The sequence below is a fragment of the Pseudophryne corroboree genome, chromosome 2, assembly GCF_028390025.1.
Source record: "Pseudophryne corroboree isolate aPseCor3 chromosome 2, aPseCor3.hap2, whole genome shotgun sequence".
Classification (NCBI taxonomy): Eukaryota; Metazoa; Chordata; class Amphibia; order Anura; family Myobatrachidae; genus Pseudophryne; species Pseudophryne corroboree.
The window spans coordinates 816,947,668-816,965,987 of record NC_086445.1 but is presented as its reverse complement, the minus strand read 5'-3'; the positions used below and the strand labels follow the sequence as shown (position 1 = coordinate 816,965,987).

The 18,320-nt window shown below is 46.9% G+C and overlaps 1 protein-coding gene across 5 annotated transcripts in view; it reads right to left on the bottom strand.

Moving 5' to 3' along the window:
- Positions 1–18,320, bottom strand: part of LOC135049801 (acetylserotonin O-methyltransferase-like) — a 131,096-nt gene that overhangs the window by 43,689 nt on the left and 69,087 nt on the right. For 4 of the 5 annotated variants that reach the window (XM_063955681.1, XM_063955680.1, XM_063955684.1 and 1 more), the window contains exon 6: positions 4,205–4,366. In XM_063955681.1, the coding sequence (XP_063811751.1) occupies positions 4,205–4,366 (162 nt within the window). The remainder of the gene's footprint in view (positions 1–4,204; positions 4,367–18,320) is intronic. The other variant, XM_063955682.1, reaches the window with a different exon arrangement.

Genomic DNA, 18,320 nt, shown 5'->3' with positions numbered 1-18,320 from the left:
AGGGCTGGAGCTAGCGGCAGAGCCCACCACAATGCAGGGGCTTGTAGCCGGTGGCCCGGACATTGCCAAGCAAGCATTCCTCATCCAGCCCTGCTAGCCCAAATGCAGGGAACCCACTGTGATGCATGATGTGTTAGTGTTGTACTCGGCTCTTGCTGCCCCTGGATCCCCTAATATTTCTTTCCCAATGTCCCCTATATGGGATATTGATGGTAATATGATGTCATTTTTGATGATGTTCCAATTTTTCCCATGCTCAAACCACAGTATTATAGGTGGAGTTACTGTAGTCAATGATATTCAGAAGTAAATCTGGTCTCTGTGAGCTGCTTCTGGGTCCCTACTATTTATCACATTTGTAATATTTGCTATAGTACTGACACATTTTGGTTTAATATAATTAGACAATTTTTACATGTGTTTATGTGCCATGAATGTTTTGCTTCTATTGGACTCTACAGGACCATTATATTGCTTACAAATCTTGTATTGCTCGGGTACGCATCATACCATGTTGCGGAGCACAGATTATAGCGCGTGTGCTAACCGGTATAACTTCTCTTGATGGGGAGTGGTTTTGCTGCACATGTGTGGGCCTTTGTTGTATGGCATGGCGAGCTGACAGATGTGCATGTGCCAGCTTGTACTTCACGTGGTGGAACGCAAACACATGGAGCACCGATGGGAGCACGGGTTCTGTATTGTGACCACATGCTTCATTATTGTTTAATTATATGACCATTTTTTATGTGACCACACTCATGGTGGGTAGTGATGACTCATTAGTGTGTTTGAAGTATTTGGCCCTTTTATTATGAAAACAAGATGTTAGAATCTTTTGATCTACACGGCCACTGGTATCATACGTTTGGTGCCAATCTTGATTTGTCCTTTGGTGCCAATTTTGACTATTTTTGCAGTAGTATTTAAATATTTGCACAGCGACCCAGTGAGGTGGTAGAGGGTCAGGACAGCATGTGCGCCAGGTGCAGGATTTAAAGGGGTGCCAGGTCTGCTAGCCATCTTTAGCTAATGTCCGGTCCGATGATTGTGACAATAAAGTTTTTTTATTTTCCGATATACGCTTTGAAGAGGTGTTTCTGAGGAGCCTGCCACCTGAGCTGCCTTAAGGTGGATAAAGGAGAACATCCAGGTAAATGGTGGGGAAGGGTAACAGTGACACAGGCTACTGCTGCAGATATAGAGGGAGGAGAGACACAGGCCACTGTAGTGATACAGACTGCAGTAGAGACACCAGTGGGGATCTGGGGGTATGTGTGTGGGGGGGGGGGGCACAGACTGCTGCAAAGACACCTGGGAGAGGGGTATTGGGCATGTAAAATTAATGCAGTGCCCCATTGAACAGAAATCCTAGTCCTTCTAGAGAGATGGCAGTCCTGGTGTATCACTGATGCCAATATGTCCATTGGGTTGACGTAGGTGTAAATGCAAACCAAAACATCGACTCAATGTACTTGACTTTCTGTGGTTGAATACAAAGACATACAGTAATCTGTAATCTAGCATACCGAGTGCCCTTACCTTTCTCCAAATAGTAAATGACTGTGGATATATTCGGACCTTTGTATACTTGAAGAGCACCCCAGCATTTGTGCTGTTTAAGTCAGTTGTGACAGCAGAAACTACTTGGCATTAAGGGCGGGCTGCGCAGTGTGTGGTCCTTGAGGTTTCAGTGCAGATACACAGTGTGGTCCTTGATTAAACTGGCTAGTTGTTGCAGACAGGCAACGCTGTTGCGGCTGATCATGCTGTAGCTGTGTGAGGTAAGGTGCGTTTCCACTCACTCACTCTCTTTCTCTCTCCACTCTGTAGGTGACAAACACACAGACACACACACCCCTCCCTTCTTTCTACCTGGCATAATGTGGGCTCTACCTGGCATTGTGTGTCTAAGGGGCTTTACCTGGTGTAATGTGGGCTCTACCTGGTATAAAGTGTATCTGGGGCTCTACCTGGCGTAATTTGTAAAAGGGGACTCTGCCTGCAGTAATGTGTAAAAGGGGACTCTTCCTGCCGTAATCTGTAAAAGGGGACTCTACCTGGAGTAATGTATAAAATGGGGCTCTACCTGGCGTAATGTGTGACAGGAGCTCCACCTGGCGTAATATGTAAAAGGGGCTCTACCTGGTGTAATGTGCATGCAAGTGGCGCTACTGTGCGATGTAATTTGAATAATGGAGACTACTGTGCAGTGTAATATATATAATATATATGTGTGAGAGACCTGATTGGCAGGTATTGTCCAGGTTGTGCAGCCTGCTGGGAACAACAGTGAGGTAATTTCTCAGCACAAGAGAGCTTGGCTTAAACCTCTGCTGGGAATAGAATTATGTGCTCCTGATGCTGAAGAAGTAGGCCAGGTTATAAGTTAGTGTCAGGGTGCCGGGACCGGGAAGGTCCACTGACCTCATATATGTCGGCTGTGGGCTAAAGTTGTATAATTGTTGCACTGACTGCTTCACATTGTACTAAAACTGTAACATGCTGTGTTATAAGACCTGCCACTTGCTGTGCAGTAGACTGCGACCAGCTCCTGTCACTATGCCATGCCCCTCTGCAATGGTAAAACCCCTTTCCCTGAGGCCACGCTCCTTTGTGGCCGTGCAAGGGGGTTCTATTGGCAGCACCGGTAGCACTTTTTGTAGGTGCCTTAACTAATTACTTGATATAGACTGCAATATTTTGTTCAAACCAGTAAAGTCTTCAGGGCATATTTTTTACAGCTCTCAATTTGAATTCATATTTGACGTGATATCAACTCATAGTGCAAATATTAATATTTTTTGATACATTTACCAAAGTTTGGGCATCAGAAAAGAGCTTGTGAAAAAATGTCCTGTCCCGATAACATGCGTATGACAGTGCTCCATTTTCCCATGTACTGTATCTTGTGCAACCGACTAGAGAGGAGAGGTCTCAGAGAGAGTCTGCACATGGGCCCCCTTATCTCTTAATATGGCGTGACCAAAGCATAACCTTCCTATCCATTTAGGATATCTTGGGGTCTGGTCAAACATACCCTCAACAATTGTACAGCAGATCCCTTATACAGACTGCAGATGGTGGTCTCTTGCTGCTCAATCTATACATTATCCTTCCAAGTTAAATAATGATGACTGTATTAAGTTTCCATATTGAAACCTTGTTATACTTTGTGGGTTGTTTTTTCCCCCCCCAGATAAACTATTTTGCTTGGTTGAAATTACCAATCAAGTTATTTTAATTGAAAATGTTAGATTAATTAAAAGACAAAAATACATAGAAAAAATGAGTAAAGCATTACAGGTTGAGTATCCCATATCCAAATATTCCAAAATACGGAATATTCCGAAATACGGACTTTTTTGAGTGAGAGTGAGATAGTGAAACCTTTGTTTTTTGATGGCTCAATGTACACAAACTTTGTTTAATACACAAAGTTATTAAAAATATTGTATTAAATGACTTTCAGGCTGTGTGTAAGGTGTATATGAAACATAAATGAATTGTGTGAATGTAGACACACTTTGTTTAATGCACAAAGTTATAAAAAATATTGGCTAAAATGACCTTCAGACTGTGTGTATAAGGTGTATATGTAACATAAATGCATTCTGTGCTTAGATTTAGGTCCCATCACCATGATATCTCATTATGGTATGCAATTATTCCAAAATACGGAAAAATCCCATATCCAAAATACCTCTGGTCCCAAGCATTTTGGATAAGGGAGACTCAACCTGTATATAATTCAGAATGAATGTAAAAATTGCAGATGTGTAAGTGGCAGCAATGAGTTTGTGATTTAGTTTCAAACTTTCTATACAAACTTACTGTTGTACTCCTCACTGGGAGAAACCCAGAGAGGAGACGATGCAGTCAACTCCAGGGGACAGGGACGGGCTAATACATTAGAAGGCCTTACTCCTATAGTAGCAAAATTACACAGTTTTGGGGTCAATGAGGAAGGGGTGGAGCTAAATCACATGATATTGTGCATTTAGCTCAACCCACTAAAAATGGAGCCGCGATTTCCCATGTTTTCTCTGCATCCTACCCGCTTCCCTATAGAAGTGGGCGTGACATGGGAGATTCTGCCACTCTTCTGGGTATAGAGCACTACCCGAAAAATCGTGAGTCTCCCGCAACCTCCAGGAGAGTAAATAAGTGTGCTTCTATAGCAATAAAATACTGAGGACAATACCTTCAAGGAGAGCTATATGTTGATCCTTATCTGTTATGAAATATCTCTTAGCTGTTTGTATCACTTTTGGCAGGTCCATAACAGTGACAGTAGATCCAGGATATGAAGACACAAATTGTTTTGCAATAGATCCCGAACATCCTATAACACAGAATAATTTTTCTGTAAAATGAAGTAATAGTACGAAATAAGATAATGTGTACATTTTTCTATTGTCAAGCGAAAAAAAAAAAATTCTTTAAAATATCTAACTTTTCAGTATTTTAAACTATAGAGGGAGAGCATGACAATTTAAAAAAATCTAGTAAATCAAACATGCAAAGCAGGTCTTAGTGCATATTCCCAACATTTACTGTAATGCAAAATGTTTCACATTGTAAAAACTACCCTCATTATCGTCACTGGACTGTAATTAAGTAATCTTTAGACTAAATGAGCTTCATCTGTGATAATTATTTTATCTTGTATTTAAGGCTGACTTTGTGAAGCTTTCTGTTACTTGGATTGCTTGCCAAATGCTGCTTATGCTACAGAGCTCTGTTCAAGATGTTAATTCATTAGTAAGCCTTTTCTTAATGCACATTTGATATGGTTTTGTAACTGATGGTACTATATTGATGCCACTTGCACATTTCCCCTGCCACCTAGCCCCCGCAACTATTAGGTGGAGCCATGGCCGATGCTAGTGTGTCTGGCACCCCCCATCCCTGCAAACTGCAAATTTACGCCCTACCTCCCATAGTTTCTAAAGGAACAGTACGCGGCAAAGATGCGCAGTCAAAAAAAATGGGGTGTGGTCTCACAAGTTAGTTAAACAATAGTACCCCCAATTCAAATTACCCCACACAGTAGCACAATCTTATCCTCATATTCACCTTACGTCACACAGTAGTACCCCTTATACACGTTACACTACACAGTAGTGGATTTTTTACACAATATCCACAGTAGTAGTGCCCCTTCCACACATAATGGCCATAGTAGTAGTGCTGCTATTACACATAATGCCCCTTATATACCAGTTACTAGAGATGAGCGGGTTCGGTTCTTAGAGAAGTGTGCTCTCTAGGGGTGCTGTCCTGTCACTGTGGTGTCCCTGTGATGTTAGGGGTGCTGTCCTGGCTGTCACTGGTGTTTCATGGGGTGTGGTATTGAAAGTCGACAGTAACTAGGTCGACAATGTCTAGGTCGACCACTATTGGACGACAGTAACTAGGTCGACAGGGTGTCTAGGTCAACAGGGTCTTTAGGTCGACATGTTCTAGGTCGACAGGTCAAAAGGTCTACATGAGTTTTTAATGTTATTTTGGTGTCGTTTTCTTCGTAGAGTGACCGGGAACCCCAATTAGTGCACCGCGTCCCCTCGCCATGCTTCGGGCACGGTGCTTTCGCTCCGCTACCTCTTCGCTCGGCACAGATTACCGTTCCAATCGTAGTCCACGTGGATCGTTAAGTATGAAAAGGTTCAAAAAAAGAAAAAAAATTGTGAAAAACTCATGTCGACCTTTTGACCTGTCGACCTAGAACATGTCAACCTAAAGACCCTGTCGACCTAGTTACTGTCGACCAATAGTGGTCGACCTAGACATTGTCGACCTAGTTACTGTCGACTGTCGATCCCGTTTCATGTGCTGTTAGGGGTGCTGCAGCTGTACATGGGTGTTGCTGTCCTGACTGTCACTGTGCTGTATAGGGGCACTGTCCTCCTCTATGCTGTGACAATACAGGGGTGTGGGCCCTGTCTTGTATGATGTAAAAATTTAGGGGTGCTGTGAAAATAAATGTATACTTGCCCTGTCTTGTATGTTGTAAAAATTCAGGGGTGCAGTGAAAATAAATGTACACCCGCCCTGTCTTGCATGCTGTAAAAATTCAGGGATGCAGTAAAAATGTTCACTGGCCCTGTCTTGCATGCTGTAAAAATTCAGGGGTGCTGTGAAAATAAATGTACACTTGCCCAGTCTTGCATGCTGTAAAAATTCAGGGGTGCACTAAAATAAATGTACACTGGCCCTATCTTGTATGTTGTAAAATTCAGGGGTGCAGTGAAAATAAATGTACACAGGCCCTGATTTGTATGTTGTAATATTCAGGGGTGCAGAGAAAATAAATGTACACTGGCCCTGCCTTGTATGCTGTAAAAATTCAGGGGTGCAGTGAAAATAAATGTACACTGGCCCTGTCTTGTATGCTGTAAAACTACAGGGGTGTTGTGAAAAAGGAGAATTATGGTAGACTTACCATGGTTAACTCTTTCTGCGAGGCACACTGGGTTCCACAGGGAAAACATCGGGTGTAGAGTGGATCTTAATCCAGAGGCACCAACAGGCTAAAGCTTTAGGCTGTCCCGAGATGCATTGGGACCTCCTCTGTAACCCCGCCTCCAGACACTGTGAGCTTAATTTCGTTAACCAGTCCAATGTAGGAGCAGGTAAGAGAGAAGGCAGATGTTAGTCACATAGAACCACATTCTCACGACAGGAGAAGGGAACCAGCGGCTAATGCCATACAAACCCATAAAAGATAGGTGCATCAGGGTGGCACCCTGTGGAACCCAGTGTACCTCGCAGAAAGAGAGTTAACCATGGTAAGTTTACCATAACTCTCCTTTTCTGTAGCAGGGTACACTGTGTTCCACAGGTAAAACATCGGGTGATGTCCTAAGCAGTTCCTCAAGGGAGGGGACGCGCCTTAGTGGGTATGAGAACCCGGCATCCAAAGGAAGCATCCTGGGAGGTGGAAGTATAAAAGGCATAGAACCTAATGAATGTGTTCACCGAGGACCACGTAGCTGCCTTGCGCAATTGTTCTGCGGATGCGCCACTGCGGGCCGCCCAAGAAGGTCCAACAGACCGAGTAGAATGGGCTTTAATAGCATCAAGAGCTGGGAGTCCAGCCTGCGCATAAGCTTGTGCAATCACCATTCTAATCCATCTGGCCAAGGTTTGGCTTATTCGCAGGCCAGCCACGTTTGTGGAAACCAAACAGTCCAAAAATGGTATCTGACCTCCTGATAGAGGCAGTCCTCTCCACATATATCCGGAGAGCCCTTACCACATCCAAAGACTGGGGTTCTTTGGGAGACAAGTCAGAAGAGATAAAGGCCGGAACCACAATCTCTTGGTCAAGGTGAAAAGATGACACCACTTTAGGTAAGTAACCTAGGTGAGTTCTCAGAACTGCCCGGTCACTATGGAATATTAGAAAGGGTGGACGACAGGATAAAGCGCCTAAGTCCGACACCCTTCTAGCAGAGGCATTAGCCAGCAGAAACAGGACCATGGCTGTGAGCCATTTAAGGTCCACTGACTCAAGAGGTTCAAATGTAGACTCTTGCAGAGCATTCAGGACAACAGACAGATCCCATGGAGCCACTGGAGGAACATAGGGAGGCTTAATCCGTAACACATCCTGAGTGAATGTATGAACGTCGGGTATAGATGCAATTTTTCTCTGAAACCACACCAACAAGGCACATATGTGAACCTTGAGGGAGGCCAGATGAAGGCCTAAGTCCAGGCCTTGATGCAGGAAAGCCTGGATTCTGGATGTTTTGAATCCGTACGCATCATAGTTCTTATCAGCACACCAGGTGAAGTAAGAATTCCAGACCCTATAATAGATCCGCACAGACGTCGGCTTACGGGCTTTCAACATAGTTTGATTGACCGCCTCAGAGAATCCTTTGGCTCTCAGAAGTGATGCTTCAATAGCCACGCCGTCAAAGCCAGTCTGGCCAAGTCTGGATATAGACTAGGGCCCTGTACGAAGAGGTTTGGTCATTGAGGAAGTAGAAGAAGATGCTCTGTCAATAGACGCTGCAGGTCTGAGAACCAATGCATCTGGGCCATGCTGGAGCGACTAGAAGTAGTATTCCTCCTTCTTGCTTGAACTTCCGCAGGACCCTGGGCAGGAGTGACACTGGAGGGAACACGTAAGGCAGACAAAAGTTACATGGAATGGCTAGTGCATCCACGAATGCTGCTTGAGGATCCCTGGTCCTTGATCCAAAGACTGAAACTTTGTGATTGGGTCGAGACGCCATCAGGTCTACATCTGGTAGGCCCCACGTGTCCACTAGGAGTTGAAAGACTTCGAGATGAAGATTCCACTCTCCAGCGTGTACGTCCTGGCGACTGAGGAAGTCCGCTTCCCAGTTTAGGACCCCTGGAATGAACATTACCGATATTGCTGGTAGATGGCATTCTGCCCATTGAAGGATTTTTGACACTTCCAACATTGCCATGCGGCTTCGGGTGCCACCTTGATGGTTGATGTATGCCACCGTAATGGCATTGTCTGACCATACCTGAACAGGCCTGTTCTGTACCAGAGGCAGGGCAAGAGTTAACGTATTGAACACCGCCCACAGTTCAAGAATGTTAATCGGGAGGACTGACTCCTCCTTGGTCCAACAACCCTGGAAAGAGTGTTGCTCCAACACCGCACCCTATCCGCACCCCATCCCCGCAGACTGGCTTCTGTCATCAGCAGAACCCAGTCTGGGATCCAGAAAGGATGGCCCCTGCTCAATTGCTGGTCCTGGAGTCACCATGTCAGCGATTGACGAACCTCCGGAGTCAAGGTAATCATGTGAGATCTGATCGATGAGGTAGGCCGTCCCACTTGGAAAGGATTAACCTCTGCAGAGGGCGGGAATGAAATTGTGCATACTCTACCATGTCGAGTGCTGACACCATCAGGCCAAGTACTCGTATCGCTGAGTGTATCGACACTCTGGGGCGACAGAGGAAACATCTTATCCTGTCCTGAAGCTTTAGGACTTTCTCCGTGATGGGAACATACGTTGACTGTGTGTGTCCAGGAGTGCTCCCAGGTGCACCATGCTCTGAGCTGGGACCACAGAGGATTTCTTCCAGTTGACGAGACACCCGTGGGCTTGTAGGAAGCTTACTGTCGGTTGTAGATGACTGAGAAGGACATCGTGGGAGTTTGCCAGGATCAGCAAGTCGTCCAGATATGGCAGGATCCTGACTCCCTGGCGACGGAGATGTGCCGTCATTACGGCCATGACCTTGGTGAAGATCCGAGGAGCCGTAGCTAGTCCAAAAGACAGAGTCTGGGACTGATAGTGTAGCTTGCCAATAGCAATCCGCAGATAATGCTGATGTGACTTGGCAATAGGTATATGCAGGTACGCATCCTGAATATCCAGGGATACCATATAGTCTCCGGGTTCCATCGCTAGCACAATTGAGTGCAGCATCTCCATATGGAACTTGGACACTCTCACAAACTTGTTTAGTGATTTGAGGTTGTGTATAGGCTGGAATAACCCATTGGGTTTCGGGACTAGAAACAGGGTCGAGTAGTAACCACTGCCCCTTTGGGACGAAGGTACCGGCACTCCCACTCCTGTATCCAGGAGGAAACTCACAACCTGTTGCAGAGTTTGCGACTTTAGTGGATCCAAAGGGGTGACCGTGATGCAAAGCTGGCGAGGGGGACGTCTCTTGAGAGAGACTGACAACCCATGAGAGACAACTTTTTTCGCACCCATGCGTCTGAAGTGGTCTTTAATCAGACCTTGGTGAACTGCAGAAGTCGGCTTCCCACCCTGGGGTCCCCCAGGGGGAGGCCCGCCCCGTCATGCTGCAGGCTTGTCTTGTTTAGAAGCAGGCTGATGAGCCGCCCAGGACTGCTTTGCCTTGGGCTTAGTGGTTTTGGAAGCATGAGATTGTCTTGAGTATGCCTGACCTTTTGCTTTCCTTTGAGGTCGAAAGGAATGAAAAGTGGTACCTTTTGCTTTCTGTGCAGAAGGATTAGTATTTGGGAGAAAGGCAGTCTTCGCATCCGCCAGTTCAGACACAATTTTATTTAGGTCTTCCCTAAACAAGATGTCTCCCTTAAAAGGGAGTAACTCCAAGGTCTTTTTGGAGTCCAGGTCCACCTTCCATGACCTCAACCACAGAATGCAGCGAGCCAGGACAGACATAGTCGATGCCTTGGCTGCCAACATACCCTCCTCAGAGGACGCCTCTTGAATGTAATAAGAGGCGGTGGTGATGTGAGACAGGTATTGTCTGGCATTGTCAGATATATCCTCGGGCAGCTCTTCCTCTAATTCCTGAACCGGTGCCGTTTCTTGCGGCGGGCGAGCCGTTCAATTGCATGGGGGCCAGTCGCGGCACTTCTGTGGCTCCCTGCTTCCCCCTCCTCCCTCTTCCTGAGTACCCCACTCAGTGGGGATGTAGTTTCGTGGAATGACGCGGTTGCGTCGTGACATCACGATGCAACCGGTTCATTCTGCTAAACTCTGCCCCGGTGAGTGGAGTACTCGGCATATGTGTCACACATGCAGGCGGCCCGGGGGGTATTACCAGGGCCCAGGGGGTCGGGTGTGCAGTACCTTCCAGTGAGGCAAGCACTTACTGTCTTCCACTGTGTGGTTTGTGGCTAGTTGTTTGTGGACTACATTTCCCATAATGCTCTGCCCTTGATTCCCCCTGTGTGTGCATCATGGAAAATGTAGTCTAGGGAGACAGTGCTGGGTTCTGCATGATCAACTGGCTGATGCCTCTCTCCCTCTCACTCTCCAACCGCCCTTCTCTCTCCCCATGACTCTCTCTTTCCCTGCCAATGCCTCTCTCCCCATGCCTCCCTTTCTCCCTCTCCCAATGCTCCCATCTCTCTCCCCATGCCTCCCTCTTTCTCCCTCTCCCAATGCTCCCATCTCTCTCCTCATGTCTCTCTCTCTCTCTCTCTCTCTCTCTCTTTGTCTCTCTCTCTCTCTCTCTCTCTCTCTGTCTCTCTCTCTCTGTCTCTCTCTCTCTCTCTCTCTCTCTCTCTCTCTCTCTCTCTCTCTGTCTCTCCATCAGTGTGTGTGTATATCTATCTATATATCTATCTGGAAAAAAACCCTCCCTTAAAATCCTGTGTTTGCCCCTGCTTGGGAGGAGGGGGATTGGGAGCAGCATAGTAGTGCTGGTGGGCTTGCGCTCAGAGCCGTTTCTTGCGGCGGACGAGGCGTGCATTTGCACGGGGCACCCGCTGCGGCTCTTGGTGGCTCTCACAGTGCTTCCCCATCTCCCCGTCATTACTACTCCTTTCGGGGGGGCGTAGTTTTGTGTAATGATGCATTTGCGTCGTGACGTCACGACGCAAATGTATCATTACACGAAACCATGTCCCCAAGCGGAGTACTAATGAAGGGGAGGAGGGGAAGCCAGTACACGCCGGCAGGTGGGAAAGCAAACCAGGAGGGGTAAGTCAGGAGGTGGGCTGGCGTGGGCTGAAGATTGGGAAGCGGGAAGAGTACATCTGGCAGGTGGATGTCGGTGTGTAAGTATAGCGCGCTCTCTCTCTCTCTCTTTCTCTCTAGAAGGGGACTCTGCCTTCTATCATGTGTAAAATGGGGACTCTTGCCTGCCGTAATGTGTGAAATGGGGATTTAATGTATCAAGGGCATTGCGGTGTGTGGCATAATATGGTGCAGGGGACACCACTGTGTGGAGCTTAATATGGTAGAATATTTTTTTCCCGTGGTGGCCATGATCTGTTGGTGCCGGGTCAAAAACTGGGGTGTAAGGTATTCTTTTCAGATGAGGCCACGCCCATTTTAAAGAGGTCACGCCCATTTTAACAAGGCCACACACCCTTGTCAGGAGCATGCGTGCCTTCAGTGTGCACAAAGTTCTTATTTTTATATTTATGGGGGGGGCGCATATTTTTGATGTCAATGGGGGGAGCGCACTGGGAGGCAAATTGGCTAGAAAGAGCCCTGGCCTGAACCCATGCTTCAATACCTTTAGCAGCCCAGGAGGCAGCAATAGTGGGTCTATGTACAGCACCTGTCAGGGAGTAAATTCACTGCAGGCAGTATGTGAGAGGAGGGAGGAGAGAAGGCAGTAGGAGCAGCTACAGACATGCCCACCCCAGTCAGTGTGTGATAGTGAGGTAAGAGGGAGGAGATGAGCACTCTACAGTATGTGTATAATATCATAATATGTGTATAAAGTTTGTGGTAGGTGTATATGTTTCTGACTGTGTGTGACAAATGTATTTATGTGTATAAGTGTGTGACTATGTTTGTGAATGCATGTGTAACTGTCAGTGTGTAACAGTATATATGCATGTGTATACGTGTGAGACTGTATGTATGCTTTTGTGTGTTTATATATATATATATATATATATATATACACTGTATATATGTGTGTGTGTGTGTGTGTGTGTGTGTATCTATATACAGGGCCAAAACTAGGGGGGGCTAAGGGGTCACGCGCCCCGGGCGCCGGATTTCCGGGGGCGCAGGGACCTCTACCCGTCTGTCAGCTGCTTCTCCAACTCCTGCCCGCCGCGATCATCTCCGTAAGCTGAGTGACCGGCGCGGTGCCGCCGCTGCTGCACGTCTCCCTGCTTGTCCAACACTCGGCCACCGCGATCATGTCCTGCAGCTGAGACTGAGTACGGAGGCGCCGCGGTCCCGACGCTGTTGCAGGTGACCTCTGTATTCCGGCCTGGCAGCGCCTTCTGCAAACCTGGCTCCAGCCCAGCTGCCTGCCTGCCTGTGCCTCCGGAGGGACGCTGAGAGAAGACAAGCCAGCGACAAGTTCAACGAACTCCCCACTCTGGGCTAAGGCAAGCGGGCATTGTGTGAGGGGGGAGTCCAGGCAGGAGGAGCAGCCTGTGCAATATATGTATAGAGCATATATGCTTATAGTGTGTGTGTGTGTGTGTGTGTGTGTGTGTGTGTGTGTGTGTGTGTGTGTGTGTGTGTGTGTGTACATATATATATATATATATATATACTGTGTGTTTAAAAATAAATAAATATATATACATTCCCTTGGAATTTATTTTTATATATTGTATTTTTGCTTTATTTTTATTTTTGTATTTATTTAAAAACATTATTTTTTATCTATCTATCTATCTATCTATCTATCAGTAGTTGATCACCTTGACAAAGGGGCGTGCCAGCCCAGAAACGTTGGTATGGCGTGATATTTAATACACGTTGTCGCTGTGATTTTCATTTCTTTATTTTATATATATATATATATATATATAAACTTTCGGCGGCACTCAGAGCATCAAAGAAGGAGACAAGACTGTGTCTAATAGTCAATGTTTCAATGTTACATTATAACATTTTCGTCAGGACAATACACTGTGAGCAACAACATACCTTTATACCGCCAGACCGTCCGTGGCACCCAGCGTCCGCCGATATTAGTGTGTATTTATTCTTATATACACTTTTATTCTTTCCCTTTATTTTTATATGGTTTGTTATCCTTGTAATAAGTTGTTTGTTCTGTATCACTACCAGGCGAGATTCTCTGTGACGCCACGTCCAGCGTCCCGTGATGACGTCATCTTCACTGAACGGGTGCGGCGGACACTGGGTGCCACGAACGGTCTGGCGGGTATAAAGGTATGTTTTTGCTCACATTGCATTGTCCTGACGAAAATGTTATAATATAACATTGAAACGTTGACTATTAGACACAGTCTTGTCTCCTTTTTTGATGCTGTGAGTGCCGCTGACAGTTCATTTATATATGGGGACCCTGTGTGTTTCTCATGAAAGGCACCGGCTATTATGCTGTTTTGTATTTAGGAGAAGAGTGCCGCTGACTGCACTTGTGTGTGTGTGTGTATGTATGTATGTATATATATGTGTGTATATATATATATATATATATATATGTAATTTATTGTTTTTTTTTATTATTATTATTTTTTTGTATGTGTGTGTGCGATGGTGGTTGTGGTGGGGGAAGGGGGGCGCTAAATTTCTGCCTTGCCCCGGGTGCCGAAAATCCTAGTTTCGGCCCTGCTATATATATATATATATGTGTGTGTATATGAGTGTGAATACATGCATTTCCTGCCAACCATCACGTTTTGGTGGGACCGTCCTGTTTTTCGGGAACTGTCCCACCTGTGGGCTGGAGAAAAGGTAGGGAGGGAACGCTCCCACCTGCTGTGTGCATGATGCTGGGGGCAGTACAGCGGCTGGTTAAGTGATGTGCATGCCCCCTGCGTGAAGTGAATTTTTTACGTGACGTGTGTCTATGCTCCTTGTTTATGTACACGCAGAAGGCTTGTGCACTATGGTGGTCATTCCGAGTTGTTCGCTCGCTAGCAGTTTTTAGCAGCCGTGCAAACGCTATGGGAGTGTATTTTAGCTTAGCAGAAGTGCGAACGAAAGGATTGCAGAGCGGCTACAAAGTTTTTATGTGAACTTTTAGAGTAGCTCAAAACCTACTCAGCGCTTGCGATCACTTCAGACTATTCAGTTCCTGTTTTGACGTCACAAACATGCCCTGCGTTCACCCAGCCACGCCTGCGTTTTTCCTGGCATGCCTGCGTTTTTCTGAACACTCCCTTCAGTGCGACTGAAAAGCTTCGCTAGACCCTGTTTGAAACTACTTTGTTTGTTGTAATAGTACGTCGCTCGTGCGCATTGCACCGCATACGCATGTGCAGAAGTGCCATTTTTTTGCCTCATCTCTGCACAGCGAACGAATGCAGCTAGCAATCAACTCGGAATGACCACCTATGGCTCTTATTGAGATGTGGATGAGTAGTGGTTCATGCAGCAAAGTACCGATGTTCAGTACTTTGTGCATGGACCAGACCCGTACTGCATGTGCGCAGTACGGGTCTGTGGCGCCAGACATAAGGCGGCACCAGACTGTCAGAGATTGACAGTCTGATGCCATTTGGGGGCAACGACGGCCTCCATTTCTCCAAACAGAGGCATGTCTCCGGGGACACAGTAGGCCAGGATCTCTGTCAGAGGATGGATATTTCCTGGCCTCTTGGTAGGTATTGTGGCGGGCGGCTTGCGCAACCCCTTGGGTCACGCAGCCAGCCAATGCTTGTCGGGATTTAGGGGGTTCGGGATGTAGCCGTCGGTATTGTGACCAACTAAATCCCCATCCTTGGACATAGTTCATATCAGTAATGCAGCTGGAGGCATGACACCTACTACTGCATTACCACATTAGTGCTATCGCTGCTGCTTTTATGTAAGCAGCAGCGATAGCTACTCCGTCCACATCTGAATGAGGGCCCCCCAGTCTTAAATGCCCCGGGCCCCCCAAAGCCTTAATCCAGCTCTGACTGGCAGTGAATTTTCTCACTGGTTACATAACTCTGCCAGGAGAGGATAGCGAGCTAAGGCCCGTTTGGAGAGAGGGAATTTCTTCCCTGGAGTAGACCAGCGTTCCTGCCTGATGTCTACCAAATGGTCAGAATGGGGTGATAGATTTTTAGCCACCTTCTGCCTTTTAAACATGTCAGTTTTCTTGGTGACAGTAGTGGAATCCTCATTATCAGTGATTTGTTGGATTTGCTTGATAGCAACCACTAGAGCAGGGACGTCAACTTGCAATGTAGTATCCTCATCAGAAACACCTGATTCAGTGTCTGACAGGGCAGTATGTTCCCCCTCCTCTTCAGATTAAACATCTGAGAGATTTGTGGATTGTGAGGAGGAAGCAGCCCACTTAGATGACCCAGAGACGTGGGATTGACCTGGGGTAGATTTTTGACTGACCAAAGAATGAGTCAACTGCTGCAACTGGTTAGACAGGTTGTCCGTCCAAGGCGGATTGACCATACAGACTATTTGAGGCTGTAATGGTACAGGGGGTCCAATAGGGGGCCTTAGGCATTCCACTAGAGTACCCAGTAGGTTTGAGAACCCGGCCCAGGGTGGCTCTTGATTGGTTACAGGAGCCGCGGACTGACTAGGGGGTGTATAGCACATAGTACAAAGACCATCATATGCAGCTTCCCCCTCGGGTAAATCCTTGGCGCATGCTCTGCATGATGCAGGAGCGTGCACAGACTTACTGCCCTTTCTGTTAGACATTGTACACAAATGCAACACAGGGTGATTTAGGGGGTCATACCGAGTTGATCGTAGCCCTGCAAAATTTTGCAGGGCTACGATCATGTCCATAGACATGCGGGGGGATGCCCAGCACAGGGCTATCCCGCCCCGCATGTCAGTGCCGGCCCCCCCAGCAGATGTGCAAAAGCATCGCACAGCGCAATGCTTTTGCACTTTAGGAGTAGCTCCCGGCCAGCGCAGCTTTAGCGTGCTGGCCAGGAGCTACTCGTCGCTCCCCGGCCCGCAGCGGCTGCGTGTGATGTCACGCAGCCGCTGTGGCCCGCCCAACGCACAGTCCGGCCACGCCTGCATTGGCCGGACAGCGCCCACAAAACAGCGTCCAAATACTGCCGTTTCGTCACACCTCCCAGCGACCGCCTCTGCCTGTCCATCAGGCAGAGGCGATCATACTGCAGCGACGGCCTTTGGCTGTCTGGCATGTGCCGGCGCATGCGCAGTTCTGACCCGATCGCACCGCTACGATAAACTGCTGTGTGCGATCGGGTCAGAATGACCCCAATAGTACGATGAAGCCAGACAGAGTATAATACCTGCATATAAATCCGATAGTATGTGACCGAGTCTCCAGTACAAAACACCTGAGAATAAATTTGGTATTATGTGACTGAGTACACAGTAGAATACACGTAATAGGTAAATACTGTGATGCACTATATAAATGACCCTGATGCACTTAGTCACTTAGGGTACAGAATATATTGATAGATCTCTGGGAAACACTGAAAGTGAAACCTCACAACAGATACAGGCACACACAGTCACAGTAGCAATGTAGATAATTATTTTATTACAATAAAACTGTGTATATATATATATATATATAATACAGCATGGTCCTAGACCAGAGGTAGATATCAGAATACTTGTACAGTATATTCTGTAATCGGAATACTTTTTCTTAACTAACGCTGTCTGTATAAAGACATGTAGAATACTCAAGTGTTTGTAAAGTCACAGTGCTGTATACAGGCGGCTTTACAAGGGAGACCTTGCCCCGCAGTCCCGAAGACCAGCCGCAGCTATACCTAAGAAGAGTGTGAGGAAGCTCCTGGGTGGAAAAATCAGCAGTAGATGTAGCCCTAGGCCGGGTAGGGGCTACAGGTCAAGCGCTGACTCCCCTATGCTGGGCCTCACTGCCGGTACTACGGAGCCTTATTAACAGTGGCGATAGTACACCCGACCTGTACTCCTATGCCCTGGCGGATATAGTGGGGTCTCTGCTCGGTGACAGTGTCCACACCAGCATTGCAGTCCGTCTCCCTAGACATGCGATCGGAACGCAATTTAATGGCAGGTCCTGCCTGGGGGACCCTTTTACCACCTCTTCATAGCAGATACGCGAACCAAGAGAGCGTCTGCGACCGTGTGCCTAAAGCCGGAGAGTCTCCACTGCAAGTACCCGGGAACATGCCGTGGGAATATGCGATGCCCCTTGGGAGGTGATGTAGCTGCAGTGTCACCATGACATACAGCACTGACAGCCCAGTTTTGAAGAAAATTTTCTGTCAGAAAAATCTTTTTCAGGGCTGCCCAGTGCGCTCTCCTGTTGTGGTGATCTGCTGCTGCAGCATCAACTGAAACACTGAGCTCACAGTGCCTGGAGGAGGGGTTACAGAGGATGCTTCAATGCATCCTGGGACAGCCTAAAGCTTTAGCCTGTTGGTGCCTCTGGATCAAGATCCACTCTACACACAATGTTTTCCCTGTGGAACACAGTGTACCCTGCTGCAGAAATACAGGGGTGCTGGCACTGTCCTGTATGCTGTAAAAATACTGGGGTGCTGTGAAAATAAATGTACACTGGCCCTGTCCTGTATGCTATAAAAATATAGTGATGCCTGCCCTGTCTTGTATACTGTAAAATTACAGGGGTGTTGTGAAAATACAGGGATGCTGTGAAAATAAAGGGGCACTGTTCTGTGTGTGGTAATAATAAAGGGGTGCTGTCCTATGAAATGGAGAACAAAAATTTGGATGAAAAAATAGTTTCTAGTACTAGTGCTGAAGCTGCTGCTGCCTCCAGTCATAACACTGACGATGCAATTCCATCAACATCGTCTGCTAAGGTCAATGCCCAATGTCATAGAGGGCATGTAAACTCCAAGAAGCAAAAATTAAGAACCAAAAAAAAAAGAACTTATCTGATAAAATTGACAAATGCCATACACGACATGAAGTGGCAAGGGAAGGCTAAGGCCTTGGCCTATGTTCAGGACTGGTGGT